General features: G+C 39.7%; 1 protein-coding gene across 3 annotated transcripts in view; it reads right to left on the bottom strand.

The window, feature by feature from the left end:
- BCL11B (BCL11 transcription factor B) overlaps positions 1-14,353 on the bottom strand; it is a 77,384-nt gene that overhangs the window by 57,823 nt on the left and 5,208 nt on the right. For all 3 annotated transcript variants that reach the window (XM_075192619.1, XM_075192621.1, XM_075192620.1), the window contains exon 2: positions 6,924-7,289. In XM_075192619.1, coding sequence (XP_075048720.1) covers positions 6,924-7,289 — 366 coding nt within the window. The remainder of the gene's footprint in view (positions 1-6,923; positions 7,290-14,353) is intronic.

Here is a 14,353-nt window from a genome sequence, read left to right as displayed (position 1 = left end):
ACACTGGAATTCCTCAAAGCTTAAAAGAACTTTATACATATCAAATACAGCTATTGGAACAATTGATCACAGTAGCGATATTATTGCTGCTTTCTCATATGGTTATTTTAGATTTCTCTATACCTGGTTTGTGTACCCCGTTTCCTGACAGATTTCAGTCACGTTAAGCAAATCTTTATTGTCTGAATTTTTTCCAACACCTCATATCTTAGATAATTATTTCCAACAGTGAGCATTGATGCAAGTATACATCTCTAAGGAACATTGTGATATATTCATCACATCACCCTGTAAGTTATTTAACTGCTTAAACAACAAAAAATCACTAACCTGCTTTCTGTGTTACAACACAATGTTCCATAGAGAAGTCTTTCAACATAATATATAAAACACTGACAAACGTGGAATATTCTGTTTAATATTTGTACATATAGAAACTGGTATAAATAAACAAGTTGGATGTATGAACCATATTTAATATATAACTCTCAGTCTGTGGCTTTCTGCTGCTTCCATTCCTCTCCTCACATCACGTCACTGCCCCTGTCACATGCAGCCCTGTCCTCACTAACACATCACTCATCTCATGATATACACTGTGCTGCTGGGGACCCTGCTCCTTCCACTATATAACTCTCAGTCTGTGGCTTCCTGCTGCCTCCATTCCCCTCCTCACATCATGTCACTGCCCCTGTCACATGCAGCACTGACCTCACTAACACATCACTCATCTCCTGATATATTCTGTGCTGCTGGGGGACCCTGCTCCTTCCACTATATAACTCTCAGTCTGTGGCTTCCTGCTGCCTCCATTCCCCTCCTCACATCATGTCACTGCCCCTGTCACATGCAGCCCTGTCCTCACTAACACTAATACTGTCCTCACTAACATATCACTCATCTCCTGATATACTATGTTCTGCTGGGGGACCATTCCAGTGATCCAATTGGCTGATAAAAAGGGTACACAGATGACCAGGTGATTAAAGTTAAATAAAATAACGTGGTCAGACCCTAGTCAAAGTCTCCTTAAAAAGCAGAAAAATACATACAAAATGTTCTATATAACAAAATACACAATAGCCAAGTATGGAAAATGGGCAATAAATGAACAATATTGGTATTTCGCTTTGGTTTTTTCCATAAGAAATAAATTTAAAGATCCATAAAAAGATATAAAACTATTATTACAATCTATATGTGACCTGGTACGTTCCTCTGTGCTTGTAACTACACAATGAAGAGCTAAAAGGTTCCTTGTTCAACTTGAACAAAAGTTTATAAAATGATGTCTACATTAATTAAATCACACATATCCATTAAATGTAACCTTTCTGAGTGGTCCTTGTATAGGTGAAGCATTACACATTATATTGCATCAACCTGGATACTGGTTACAATGCTACTATAGAGATACATTGTATTTTAGACACTGAATTACACAGACTGACACAGTCAGCTCTTGTGGGACTATAACTCAAGGGCCCCCAATTGCCTCAGCCTTAGTTTTATTTTCCATTATCCACCGATAATTTCAGATAAAAGGTTAAATGTCCATCTGTAGCAGAGGAAAAAGACAAAGTTATAATACATGTCCTTTATCTGATTTAGAAAAGAAAAGGGATAAAAGGAAATTCAAAGCCGTCCTTGAGCTCTGGACAATGACTATATTACCCGGCTACAAAAATACCAGCATGAGCAGCTGAGCGTATAAAGTGCATTTATTTTGTGAAACGTTTCCTGTTAGGCATACCAGGGAATGGCAGTACAGTTACCATATAGCTCTGTGTTATTTCCTTGTGAAGAACACAGCCTTGTGATGACCCCAGGGCCCTTATCTAATCTACTCTATGGAGCTGACAGACTGCTGCAGACACACCTTGGGTCTCTCTCTCTCATACCTTGTTCGGTCAGGTCTATAGGACTGCGGGGAAAACAAGCCGCTTGCAGGAAGCTGCAGGACTTTACAGGTCAGACTCAGAGCTTAGCTCGCTCACCATAACAAGGGGGGGGATTGGGACATTCTGCAGAACTCCTAAGACCCCTAACTCGTAATAGGAGCGTTTAATGGGAAACATCCAGAACTATATCAATGCATGAACACTGACCTACGGAAAGCAGGACTACAAAATGCATCCCATCAAATGTGCCCAGCGGGTGACGAACTGGGTGGTTTTCACAGTGGCTCAGTGGTTAGCACTTCTGCCTCACAGCACTGGGGTCATGAGTTCGATTCCCGACCATGGCCTTATCTGGAGTTTGTATGTTCTCCCTGTGTTTGCGTGGGTTTCCTCCGGGTGCTCCGGTTTCCTCCCACACTCCAAAAACATACTGGTAGGTTAATTGGCTGCTATCAAAATTTACCCTAAGCTCTCCCTCTGTGTCTGTGTGTGAGTGTGTGTGTGTGTTAGGGAATTTAGACTGTAAACTCCAATGGGGCAGGGACTGATGTGAGTGAGTTCTCTGTACAGCGCTGCGGAATTAGTGGCGCTATATAAATAAATGATGATGATGATGATGATGATGAGGCCCAAATACTAAAAGGGCCAATTTTTGGTTTTTTTAACATTCGCACCTTTATAATTGGGTTCCCTCTGGCAATTTCTTGTATGTCCTATTGTGCTTACCCATATCACTTCCCCAGTAAGGAACGGACACCAGTGTTCCAATAAAGGGGGGGGCTTGTATACCTGTCAAATCTCCCCCCTCCCACCCCCGTTCCAACGCTGCCATAAAGAGTGGCTTTCTATGACACACGTGCACCTCTGCACTCTTAAACGTGCAGACAAATTCAGTTCATATATCTGCTGTTCAGGCTTCCCCCAAGCTTCTACATAGAAGCAGTAACAGTTCGTCAGACGGTTGGTCTGAATTTCTCTTTAAAAAAAAACAAAAAACAAAGCAGTTGTGTTTTGTTGCGCCCAGGTGTTGCATATGGGGGTCTGAGCCATTTCGACTGTTTCCTCTGCCGTTTTAATTGGCCTCCTTTTCTGTGTGTTTGGTGATCTGCCCTTCCTGTAATTAGAAGACGTCTTCCCTTTGTGGTGGTGACATCAGGTGTCACTTCAGGGCCCCCTTAGCGGCATGCCGGTGCAAACCTAACACATGCCAAGCTTCACAGGATCCAGCCTGACACACACACAGCAGCCAAACGGCGGGCGCCTTTGAACCAGGGAAGCGACTTGAATTTTGTCTATTAAGGACCCTAAGCAGATATGACGAGTGTCAGAGACCTGCCTTGTTACAGGGAAGTCTAATGCCCGTCATGGTAAGCAGCAATAAAAGGGACATATTTAGCAAAAGACAGCTCTGGTAATTAGCTGTCATGACTTTAAAAAAAAAAAAAAGGATAATCCCGGCCAGTCCATTCAACAATCAATCGCGTCCACACGACGCAGCTTTCACTAATCTCCATTTGTAACAAAATAATTAAAAATGAATCAGATGGCTTATTATGTGGCAGCGTTTATCTCCGGTTCCCAGAATGAGCTGCGCCCTTCTGCGTCAATGTCCTGTCACGATCCGCAGACCATCTCACCGGCTCAGCGTCAGTTATACTAACTACTGCTTCATTTTGTGGCATAAGTATCTTTGTATCAGGATCTTTCATACCGCTATGTGTCTTGCCACGCTTTGCACCAACGTACTTAGTCCTAAGAGCCCCAAACTCTTAAACCTAAACATTTTGAGGGATAATACACATTTATTCCTTATTGGCCACTAATTTTGTACTTTTTGTGTACATGAATGTTAGCAACAAGCAAATGAAAGTGGCAAAAACAGTGGAACTTGTTGTTTTTTTTTTTTTACAAGACATGCAGGTACTTGTAGTTCAACGGTTTAAACATTCAAATGGCGTTTACTAACTAAGCCAAGGCACATCATAAATTGCACCAGGAAAGTAAAAAAACAAGATGCTTTATGACTATGGCGACGAGCTGTCCTAATCTATGGATAACAATGTAGGAATGACACCGTTCCCTTGTTCAAAAGACTACTATGTTAAATTGTGCCTGTATCATATGTATTAGGGGGGGGGGGTTGTATGATATTTTTGTGAGATTGGGGTAACTCTGGTTGGACAGTCTAAAAAGGCATAATATACTAGTTGATGGGAATTATAGCAATACAATAAATCCGCAGCTTTTGCCATAATAGTAACACTTAATAATTGTATATTAGGAATGGGGCACCAACTCGTCTTTGCAAGTCGCATTGTTGCCTTAAACTGCCTAGAATTCTGTCTCCAGCGACACCTGTTGTATCCGGGTTTATGAGAACAGACTACAAGAGTTTTACTACGCTTGGCACCCAAAATGAAGCCAAAGAGAGCGATTGTGTACCGGAAAGATCACGTCACATAACTCTCCTGGTTTCCTGCTTACAGTCAACACATGGGCCCTAAAAATGTCATCTCCAATGTATCAAATAATTCACATTCATTTTTTGAACATATGATGACGATATGAGCAGTATAACTAATTAACCTAATAGGGGAGATACAATACAAACCAAGGGAAAAAATAGTGACTGCGCTCTTATTTGGTAAAAAAAACAGTATTAGTCGCATTCCTTTTACATTTGACTATTAATATATACAATATAGATACAATATAACACAACACTGATACATATTTTCTGTATGTTGTACAATGCACTTCCGAATGAAGGCCAAGGGACAGATTCAATTGACCGCGTTACTTTCGAGAGTAGGTCTGCGCACGTTTACCGTTAATATGGTAATTTAAAATCAGGGTTGAAATTACCATACGAACGGTAATATTGGTATTATTGCCGTAGTAACGGTAATAATGCAAGGGCCGCGATACTCTCGACAGTAACGCAGTCAACAGAATCTGCGGCAAGGGTCATTATTAATGGCTGCTTAGAATTAATTCCTAGCCCAGACTTTTGGAGAAAATAGAGTTTCTGCCTCTTTAAAATCGTAGAATTCTCTGACTGGATACTGAATGATATTCTCATGGTTTACTGAGCTATTTTCCTTACACCCAAACTGACAGATTACGTTATCCACATTATCTCTTCTCTCCACAAAAAAAACCACTAAAAACCCCCCAAAAAAACAAAAACCAAACAAACATATAAGCCTTGTCCATAAATTTGCAATCACTGCAATCCTAAGGATTCAATTAAGCTAAAATAATTAATGCTTCTGCCACATTAAATTACTCTTTACATCTGAGCTGTCCACGGTTTATTCTTTAATCTTTCCAGTTTATTAAATGGGGGCGAAAAGAAGTGTTTTTGTTCTAAACAGAAAAAATAAAACGTGATTGTTATGCAGTTAAAGGCAAAAAGAAAGAAAATAAACCATTTTTGGTGCAGCTGACACAGCGAGTCTGTGATGCTATTTCTGGGATTAATCTGTAATTGCTTTAAAAGTTCGGGGACCAAATCTCTGCCAAAAAAAAAAAAAGGATCTCTCGACATAGAAAAAGCCTTTTGGAAAAAAGTGTTGCAAGCACATGCAGGTCCGTTTCCAAGAAACTATTTCATATATTCAATAGGTAGACTGACACCCAGGCGTCCTGTCACTAACCTGAGAAATAAGACGATCTATCACGGCGAAAGAAAAATAATAATGCTAATTTCTATTCTCTGGCCCTGTGCTTTGCCTGTCTCTTAACAACAGTAATCTGCAAAACCACACTGGGAGACCCCAACCCCTTTGCTCTCTTCTCGTACAATCCTCCATCTGCATCTCTGGTGCACAAAACTGTTTGGAATGTTCAAACTCTCAACGTTCCGACTGCTTCAGCCATCGGTAACTTTGCAGGAAACTATTTTAAGCCTTTATGTCTTAGTAAAACTCTCTCTATGCGGCTGGACACAAGCTCCTGCTTTTCAATTATCTTTGGTTAAATGATTTCTACGACTTGGAAATGGGTGGCAAGTTTGCCTTCTAGGAAAAACGTAAAAAAAAAAAAAAAAAAAGGGAACTCTCCTTCACACAGACTTCAGTATAAATAGGTTTAGGATTAGTGCTAATCCCCAGACTTCTAACATGCAAATCAATGCAACTTCAGACTCATAAGGTAGTGAAAGTGTCTGCAACAGCCAAGATGAAAGCTGCAGGTTCACACGATAGGAATGGGAGATACTGATGCTTTTAATCTGCTGATTAAATACTTGTTTAAATGGTGCTTATTACATGTGACTGAGGAGAGAAGAGGTCAGAGCTGGCGGCTGTATTGTGCACACAGGCAAACGCTGCCAGGTGACGCTCTTTAGGTAGGGACTAAATGAGACAATAGAGGTACTTTGCTTCCCCCCTACATCCTATATAAAAGAAGCTGGTGTATGTTGCCTGTTCCTCTGTATATTTACATGGCTCCTGATTATCTACAACATCCTCGTTCTATTAGGCGCGGACGGTGAGCTCCTGCGCATGTACGGCGGAACTGGTGGAATCCAGGGGACCAAGCCAGCTGACAATCTAACACGGACATGCACAAGCTGCATACTGATCGGTCATTAGTTCTTTCTGAGGATAAACAGGTTAGGATCCAAACGAATTGCAAGTATTAAAATATTTAGAGAAAACCAGAGCCTTAATTTGCACATTTAAAAAAAAAATATGGACAATCCTAAATGATAAATGCTGTGTATAATTTTAGTCCCTGGAAGTGCACTAAAATATGGGAGAAATGAGGATTTGGAAAGTGAATTCTAAGGATTCGCTAACATTCTATAGCACTCCACCAAATACGAACGCAAGCCTTGGATATTGCACTTCCTTAGTTCTGTTGAATATCTATAAAACACATTTTATTTTTCTCTCTCTCTCTCTACACATTGGACAACAGTCTCGGTACAAGATGTGAGTAATGCTCAATACGTCTCTTCAGGACAAGACAACATCACCGAGCGCACGGCGATAGCACAAAAGAACGGACCGTTACCTGCAATGTTCTCCTGCTTCGGACAAATCCCTTTCGTAGGCGTGAGAAGACGGTCATCCTCGTCGGGCGTGACTTGAATACCGATTTCCACCGGCTCGGCCACTTTCCTGAGCTCGGAGCGAGACAGCGGCGGGGGGCTACTCTTATCCAGGTTCTTTTCATAACACCCCGCGTTCGGGCCCCCGCACTGTTTTTTCTTGTGCTCTATAAAAACCAAGATGTCCGCCAGCGGGAAATTCATTTGACACTGTCCACATGTTAACAAGTCTGGGTCGGTCCCGCTACCGGACAGGCTGAGGGTCCCCGATTCTGGGATGGGGAGACCGTCGTCATCGGTGATTACCGTTTCAACATGGCGCTGATCAGCTGCAATGGGGTAAACAAAATGCAATGAGACTGATGTTTGTACAAAGCCGGTCACATATCACAGAAGGAAATTAAAACATACTTAAAAGATTATAAACATGAAACTTTTTTTTTTTTTGGCAATTAAACACAAAATATTTAAAAATGACTTTATAAAAACCCAATATATTAAACGAGTAGGACCATTTAGTCTCTATACTGTGCATACTTTGTGCGAGAACTTGCTTTTTTTTTTTTTTTGCAATATCAAACGCTTGACAGGTTCAAAAATAAAACAGTTCTTGAAAATAGCGTTTGTTCGGCCACACTAAACCTCAACTTGCCAGAGACCTCTCTCAGCGTAACCCTTCAAGGAGATAATTGAACCTGTCCACATACAGATCCATTCTAACAGACAACACCCCCCCCCCCCCCACCATAAACGATGCCCGAGGACATACGTGGTAAAGTTATCGATGGCATAAACAAGTAGACAAACGGATAGATGTCTCCGATTAGCTGCCAGTTCCTGTAACCCTCCCCCCTAGCCCCTCCGTTATAGGAGAGGCAGTGTGCCCTTGGCAATACATAACACTTGAGATTGTACCTGTATTTTCTCACTCACTACATTTAATGCATCTCAGTGTTTTTTTTTATTTTTCTACATTGAGGCATCGTTCAAGCAAACAAAATAAATAAATGTATAGACCAGCGACTATCCACCTCTTTGATCATCAATATATCACCTGCATCCTCTCAATATCCTTTAGTTCTCCTGCACTAAGCACAAATATGTCATATTTATCAATTATTAGATTACTCAGGGATGGTCAGCAATTGCTAGAAAAAGTAATAACTTCGGCAGATGAATGGTTAAGGATTTTTTCTGTGTGACGTTGGCATGAAAAGTCTTGTAGTCTAAACAAATATTAGCACTAAGGAGACTTATAATAAGAAAATTAAATGGATTTTTTTTTTCTCTTTTACAAGACGCCTAACCAGCTACTAGTAGCCGGGCTTCACCGAAATTCTGGTGAACAAATAAAAGTTCCCCGGAAAGACTTCCTCGCGCACCCGTTTCCGCTGTGACTTTATTTTTGTCCGTGTGCCAGGTCTTTACAAAACATCTTAGAAATGTAACTACTCCTGTACTAGACAAAAACGTCATCCAAAAACCCATAAGCACAGATTGGTCACGTTTCCTATGAAACCAACGTTTGGCTTATTTCTGCAGACGAAGGCGTGTGCCACTTTGGTAGATTGGTTACCGTGGTATGTGAACATTCAAGCCATGGAGGCAAGATAGAGGGACAGAGAAACGATTAAAGAAATACTCCATGGACTCTCACAAAGGCAATGTTTAAAAATAATGTATGCAAAGATCTAACAGGAGGGTATGCTAATTGAGTGCCTCAAAGTTAGGGTCACAAGCAAGATCATGTCTACGGGCCACGGGCCACACCCGGTAATAGCAAACCCGTGACCCTGCAAATAGCCAAACATAACAAAGGCTCTACATTGAAATTAAACAGCAATATATTAAATTAACTTTGTACCCATTATTTCCTCAATTTTGTGCCCTCCTTGGATTTACTGTGAGGTGCTCGTTGACAAGATCTCCTCAATTACCGCAGTATAAAAAGACCAATTCGTTGGTGCGGATTCTGTTCCTGTCCAGAATCCTTCACGCTGAGGCCTCCCCCAGCTGAATATGTCTACACCTCAGACATACACTGGTCTCATGGCCAATAATAACAGCCATTAACTATTTCCAATGAAATTCGGAAAGTACTTAAAGTCTCACTCAAAATGCTTTCATACAAATTGTAATATTAACTGTACAGTACTGAGATCACAAGATACATGTCGTTGTACTCCTAGAGGCAGCAATACCATGTTCTGCAAACGTAAAACATACTGCCATACATATGTGTAGTCAGTACTTAAACTGATACACTAATCCATCTCATGCACCTCTATCCGAATACCCCTGCATTAAACAGCTTCCCATAAGCACAGAACATACATACATTTTGCCCACATGCTGCAGAGCACATGTGACATAGAATAGATACATAGTTCTTCTGTACAATTTCCGAATCTGCATTAAGAGAATTTAGAAGCTCCACATATTGTAACCTGTATCCAGACATATAAGTCGTGGGTCAGTGACAAGAGAAACAAAGTATCAACTCAGTTACATGATCACTCCTTGTACTCCAGAAATCTCTATCAAAATCCATTATCTTTACAACCAATCAAATTAAGAATTCTGCCAAACCTTGCTACAGCCATTGCTACATTTCATTTGTGTTGTTTTTTTAATAACACAGTGAATATAAAATAAGTGTTTTATCCCAGTTCTGATCTTCCTGCTGCTCCATTTCTCTACCAAAAAAAAAAAAGTTCACTGTGAGCCAAGCTCGGTGTTAAATGTCATTTAACCCTTTAAAAGCCAATCATCTATTGAAGCAGAGGAGTTAATTAGTATTAATCTGTGGATATGATATAATACCCCCTGCCTCTTGCAGGTTATTTGGTCATTCCTGCACAGAATCTAGTCACTTTCCTCATTTAAACCCCCATGCAAATCTCCCTCAATCCCTCCTGGATTTAGACGTATGCTATTAATAATTTCCCTAGAAATAAGCAGCATGATACAGTGTATTGGGGGGCAAACATTCCTAAACAGTTGAGTGACAGCTGTACCCCCCACACTAACCTTCATTACCAATGTGCTGGGGTTATTAAGAGACACATATCATTTTATTTTTAATACAAATGTTTGTTTCCATGAACTGACTAAGCCACATTACTCAAACTATCGATTGCTTTGCAACCCCCAAAATGTTACAATTTATTTTAACACAAATACCTGATTTTTTCCCCATTGTTACTTAATTACTGGACACCAACTAAAACAGCCCAGTTATAAATTAAGTTTTGTAACAATCTATGACCCAACAACACATGTTTAATGTAACAAATGTTTTATATTAAACTAATGCTTCTTCCACATAAAAATGACGAATAGCCTCCAAAATAAACATAGATTTTGCTGGCTATATATTAGCAAGATGATAAAAGAGATTAGATCAGGTTTGAGTAGAATACTGTAAGAGACTCTGATCTATACATAGTGTGAAGCAGACATATTAAATTGAGTTGTTTTACTGAAATAAATTCTTGACCACTTCAATCTTTGAAGGGCTTGTCACAGACTACAGGAAGCAATATATTGCCTGCCACTTAGCCAATTAGGGGGATACAGTAAAACTTAATAAATCTGGAGTATTAAGTTGCACAGACGTTTATTTCATATTGTCGTGTGTAACTATACACTTTTTCTACCATCATTTATACAAATTCAGGTCGGCCATAGATGATAAGTACTACAAATGCAACAAAGAGCTAAAACATAAGGTACAACTTCTTACAACGTGAAATAGCCCAAAATAAAGACAAAATATTAATCCTAAAACAAAAATACAATATATGTTATACAGGCGTTCACAGAGTTATGGCAGAAACAGTGAAAATAACATGCACAGTACATTCAGGGTGACGTGAAACTATCAGTTTTAATTTGCATTTCTCTGTGGGGCATTTGGTATATAATATACCATCCAAAAGGGCAACTAGCGTAAAGCAATACAGGCAATTGTTAAATGGAAAGAGATGCAAAGATAGTAAACAAAGAAACTATCCTATAATAAACATTTATGCTTTAACAAGTAAATAAGGAGCTTGTTGTTTTATTCCAGAATATTGAGGGAATTATTGCCACACTTTGTCTGCCTTAAACAACTGAAATGATTATTTGAATTTTGTTTTTCATATTTGCTTTTGCAGACTGATAGTAAATCATCGGCGACCAAACCGAGGCGGCCAGACCCAAAACAATACTAATGTTATAACTGGCCTTAAGGACAGTATATTGACACCCACGCAAAGTCACAAAACAAAAACAATCCTGCCATCAATATTTTTAATTTAAAACTGCAAATAATTACATTGTCTCCTGCAAAATAAAGATATTACTTTAACCAGCAGACCTATATGCTCACTTTCATTTGCTTTCAAAATCTTTAGGCACTTTCCTTTTCTTTTCTTTTGCAGTTAGCTGATTAGAAAGCTGGCTTGCCGATAAACAGATTTAGAAAAAATATGCATATTTAGCTGGTGTTGAGAGCTTAGAATTTAGCGTGAATGGAGGTAATTTAAAAGGCTCCCTCACAGTTTGTGAGCAGTGCTGGAAGACACATCCAGGGTTATTGAAAATATAAATATACTTTATTGAAAAGAGTTTATTGAAACTATAAATACGAAAGAGGGGTGGGGGGGCCAGATGCAAATTGTGAAATACACTTTAGGATTCCGCTTACAATATGCAAAGTATATAAAAAAAAAATGATTTTTTTTATTTTTTTTTTATTTTGCTACTGTTTTATCGTGAGCGACGACTTCGTTCTGGAAATGAAGACAGGATTTCAATGTGAGGTTTGTTTTTTTTACCAGCGCTGCAGACTCCGGTCGTAGGCTATCGATCATCCAAATAAACGCATTTGGAGTTTTGTGACTATTTTGGGGTTCTGACCGGGTGGCTTACCAAAAACACGGGAAGCAAGCTACAGCTAACAACAGAAAACAACTCCCTTTATTTTTAACCATTCAATTGCCGGCAAGCACTGCAACACCCCGCGGAGGGAAGTGTTAACGGCAGCGACGATATTTGCACGCTTTCAGACCTGCACATTTATGTCATTTTCGATCCTCTCGCCCCGTCTACGCACAATGGCTTTATAAACACTTAAGTGAATAACGCACACTGCGGAATTAAGTGTCACAAGTTAAATTACCACATGTAATATTGTTCCATGTGTTTGGGAATCGCCTCCCTCCCCCCCCTGTGCCACCCCGCCTTCAAGGGATAGGCAAAAAGATCTGTACGCAGACTACAGGGCCCCACCGTGCACCATTCAATGAAGTACAGGATTCATCATATGAATTTCGAGCACTCTATGTTTAAGACTGAAAGCTCTTTTTACAACGGATGACAGTGCCGGCATTTTTTTATTTTTTCTGACCTAATTTATTTCTCTTTCGGATTACTATGAAAGCTCTCTCTCCAGGCAGGGTAATTCCCCACCTCCTCTCGACTTCCACGCACCCTAAAACGAGAATGAATCAATGCCTGGGCTTGGATAACGAAAGCTTTAGCTAGCTAAAGTGTATAATCTTTAAATACAAGTAACAGCACTATGCTCCATTATCTGTCTGTAAGAAATAAGGCACCAAAAACTGGATTTTATGTTTTTTGGGCAATGGGGCAAGAACCTCTAGCATCCTATGATTACCATAGAAAGACTTGATCACATATGGTAAGGACAGACAATATGCTTACTAAATATGGGCCTTTATTGACGAGGAAATGTTAAAGATTGGTACAACTAAATCAAGCACACACTCCTTTTTTATTTTCTTGTTTTGCTTTTAATTAAATACTGTGCAATAAATATTATATAACAAAATGCTTCGAGCAATGCTGAATTTGAGACACTGATCACTTTGAAATCATCCACAAGATCACTAGCAACGGTAAAGTTTGCTAACAGTGGTAACCCATTATAGGTCAGTGATATGTGGAGTGGACGAGATGGAATGGTAATAGGAAGCATCAAAGAGAAGTTGGTCTGAGTGGATTTGCATAAGTAAACGTTCTCTTTGTGCCTCAGATGTTGCAGCAGTAAACAGGCATGTATGTCGATTTCAACATTTTGCAGTGAGACCAGGAAGGAATTACTGCCAACAGCTCAGAATCATACAGGCTCGGAGCTCCCCCTAGTAGCCATCGCCTGTCAGTTAAATGCCTTAGGGCCCAACTGAATTGTGCAGCTTAGAAATTAAATTTAAGTCATGAAAACAAAGTTTTATTGTAAAAACTGTCTGCAAAAGCACCAAACGATGCACAGTCAGCGGTGGCCGGGAAATTTAACGCTGCGTGCTTGCAAGACAGTCAGGCCACATAGAGGTGACCCGATCCAGTTCTGGAAAGAAGTCTGGCTTCAGACAATTCTGTACTTTGATCAATCTGTGTCTCAATGCGCCATCTTAACACCTAATTATTCTCAAGACTGCCTTCAACTTATGCACAGCAAAATGCTCTACCTTGCAGACGTTCCCCACATAAAACGAAGACCCAAAATTCTTTGCCAACTAGCAAAAGTTCTGAACAGCCGTGGGAGATTTGAGAAAAAAATGTGTAAATTATAAATTTGTAAATATGTCCGTCTCTTGCAAACAAGTGCTTTGCGTTTCATAGGGTGCATCCGAGTGTCTGATTATATCACACATGAACTGGTAATGCTATGTGAATTTACAACGCTTCAAAGCGACGATGAACACGCTCAGAAATCTGTATCAGTGCATAGGCATTTTTGTAATACGTAGTCAGGTTCCTTCCTGCACTGCCAGAAACACCCAACCACAATCGTTTTCCTGTGGTGCGCTACCTTTTCGGCAATTAACGGGTTAGCTAACTTAATCCACTTCATCAGTCCGCTCTTTTTAAAGACTTTCAGTCGTGTGGGTACATGATCAATACATATTTTTTTCTTCATCGCCTTAGAAAACAATAGTTTCGCTTTGAAATGGAGCAGTGTCATGCTAGATAGATGCGAAATAAAACACTTTCTGTAAGTATCTTACACTGCCTGACATCTCATGGGACAATAAGCTATCATTCTGAAATAGAGAGGTAAAAAAAAAACACATTGACTCCTAGCTGATGAAATCCTAAGGCAGGGATTATGTAATTTATACAAATCAGACAGTGGATGGAGCAGTTGAAGTGTGCTTTCATATTAAATAACGAGTGCAGAAATTAAAAGATGTATTTTATTAGCAGACGAGGAGAGTTAACATGCACTTTTCATTAATCTGCGGACTGCATCCGACGTGCAAAAGAAATCATTCCTCCATCGTTTGACATAACGGATATTAAACTCAGTGTGAAATCCACAGAGTAAAAAAAAAAAGTATGTCATTAAGCGAATATTAATTGGAGTTCCCTATTGCATTTTTTT

This window comes from Mixophyes fleayi, chromosome 12 (assembly GCF_038048845.1).
Source record: "Mixophyes fleayi isolate aMixFle1 chromosome 12, aMixFle1.hap1, whole genome shotgun sequence".
NCBI classification, from domain to species: Eukaryota; Metazoa; Chordata; class Amphibia; order Anura; family Limnodynastidae; genus Mixophyes; species Mixophyes fleayi.
Note: the sequence above shows the minus strand (reverse complement) of the source record. Positions and strands in the feature narration are given on the sequence as shown.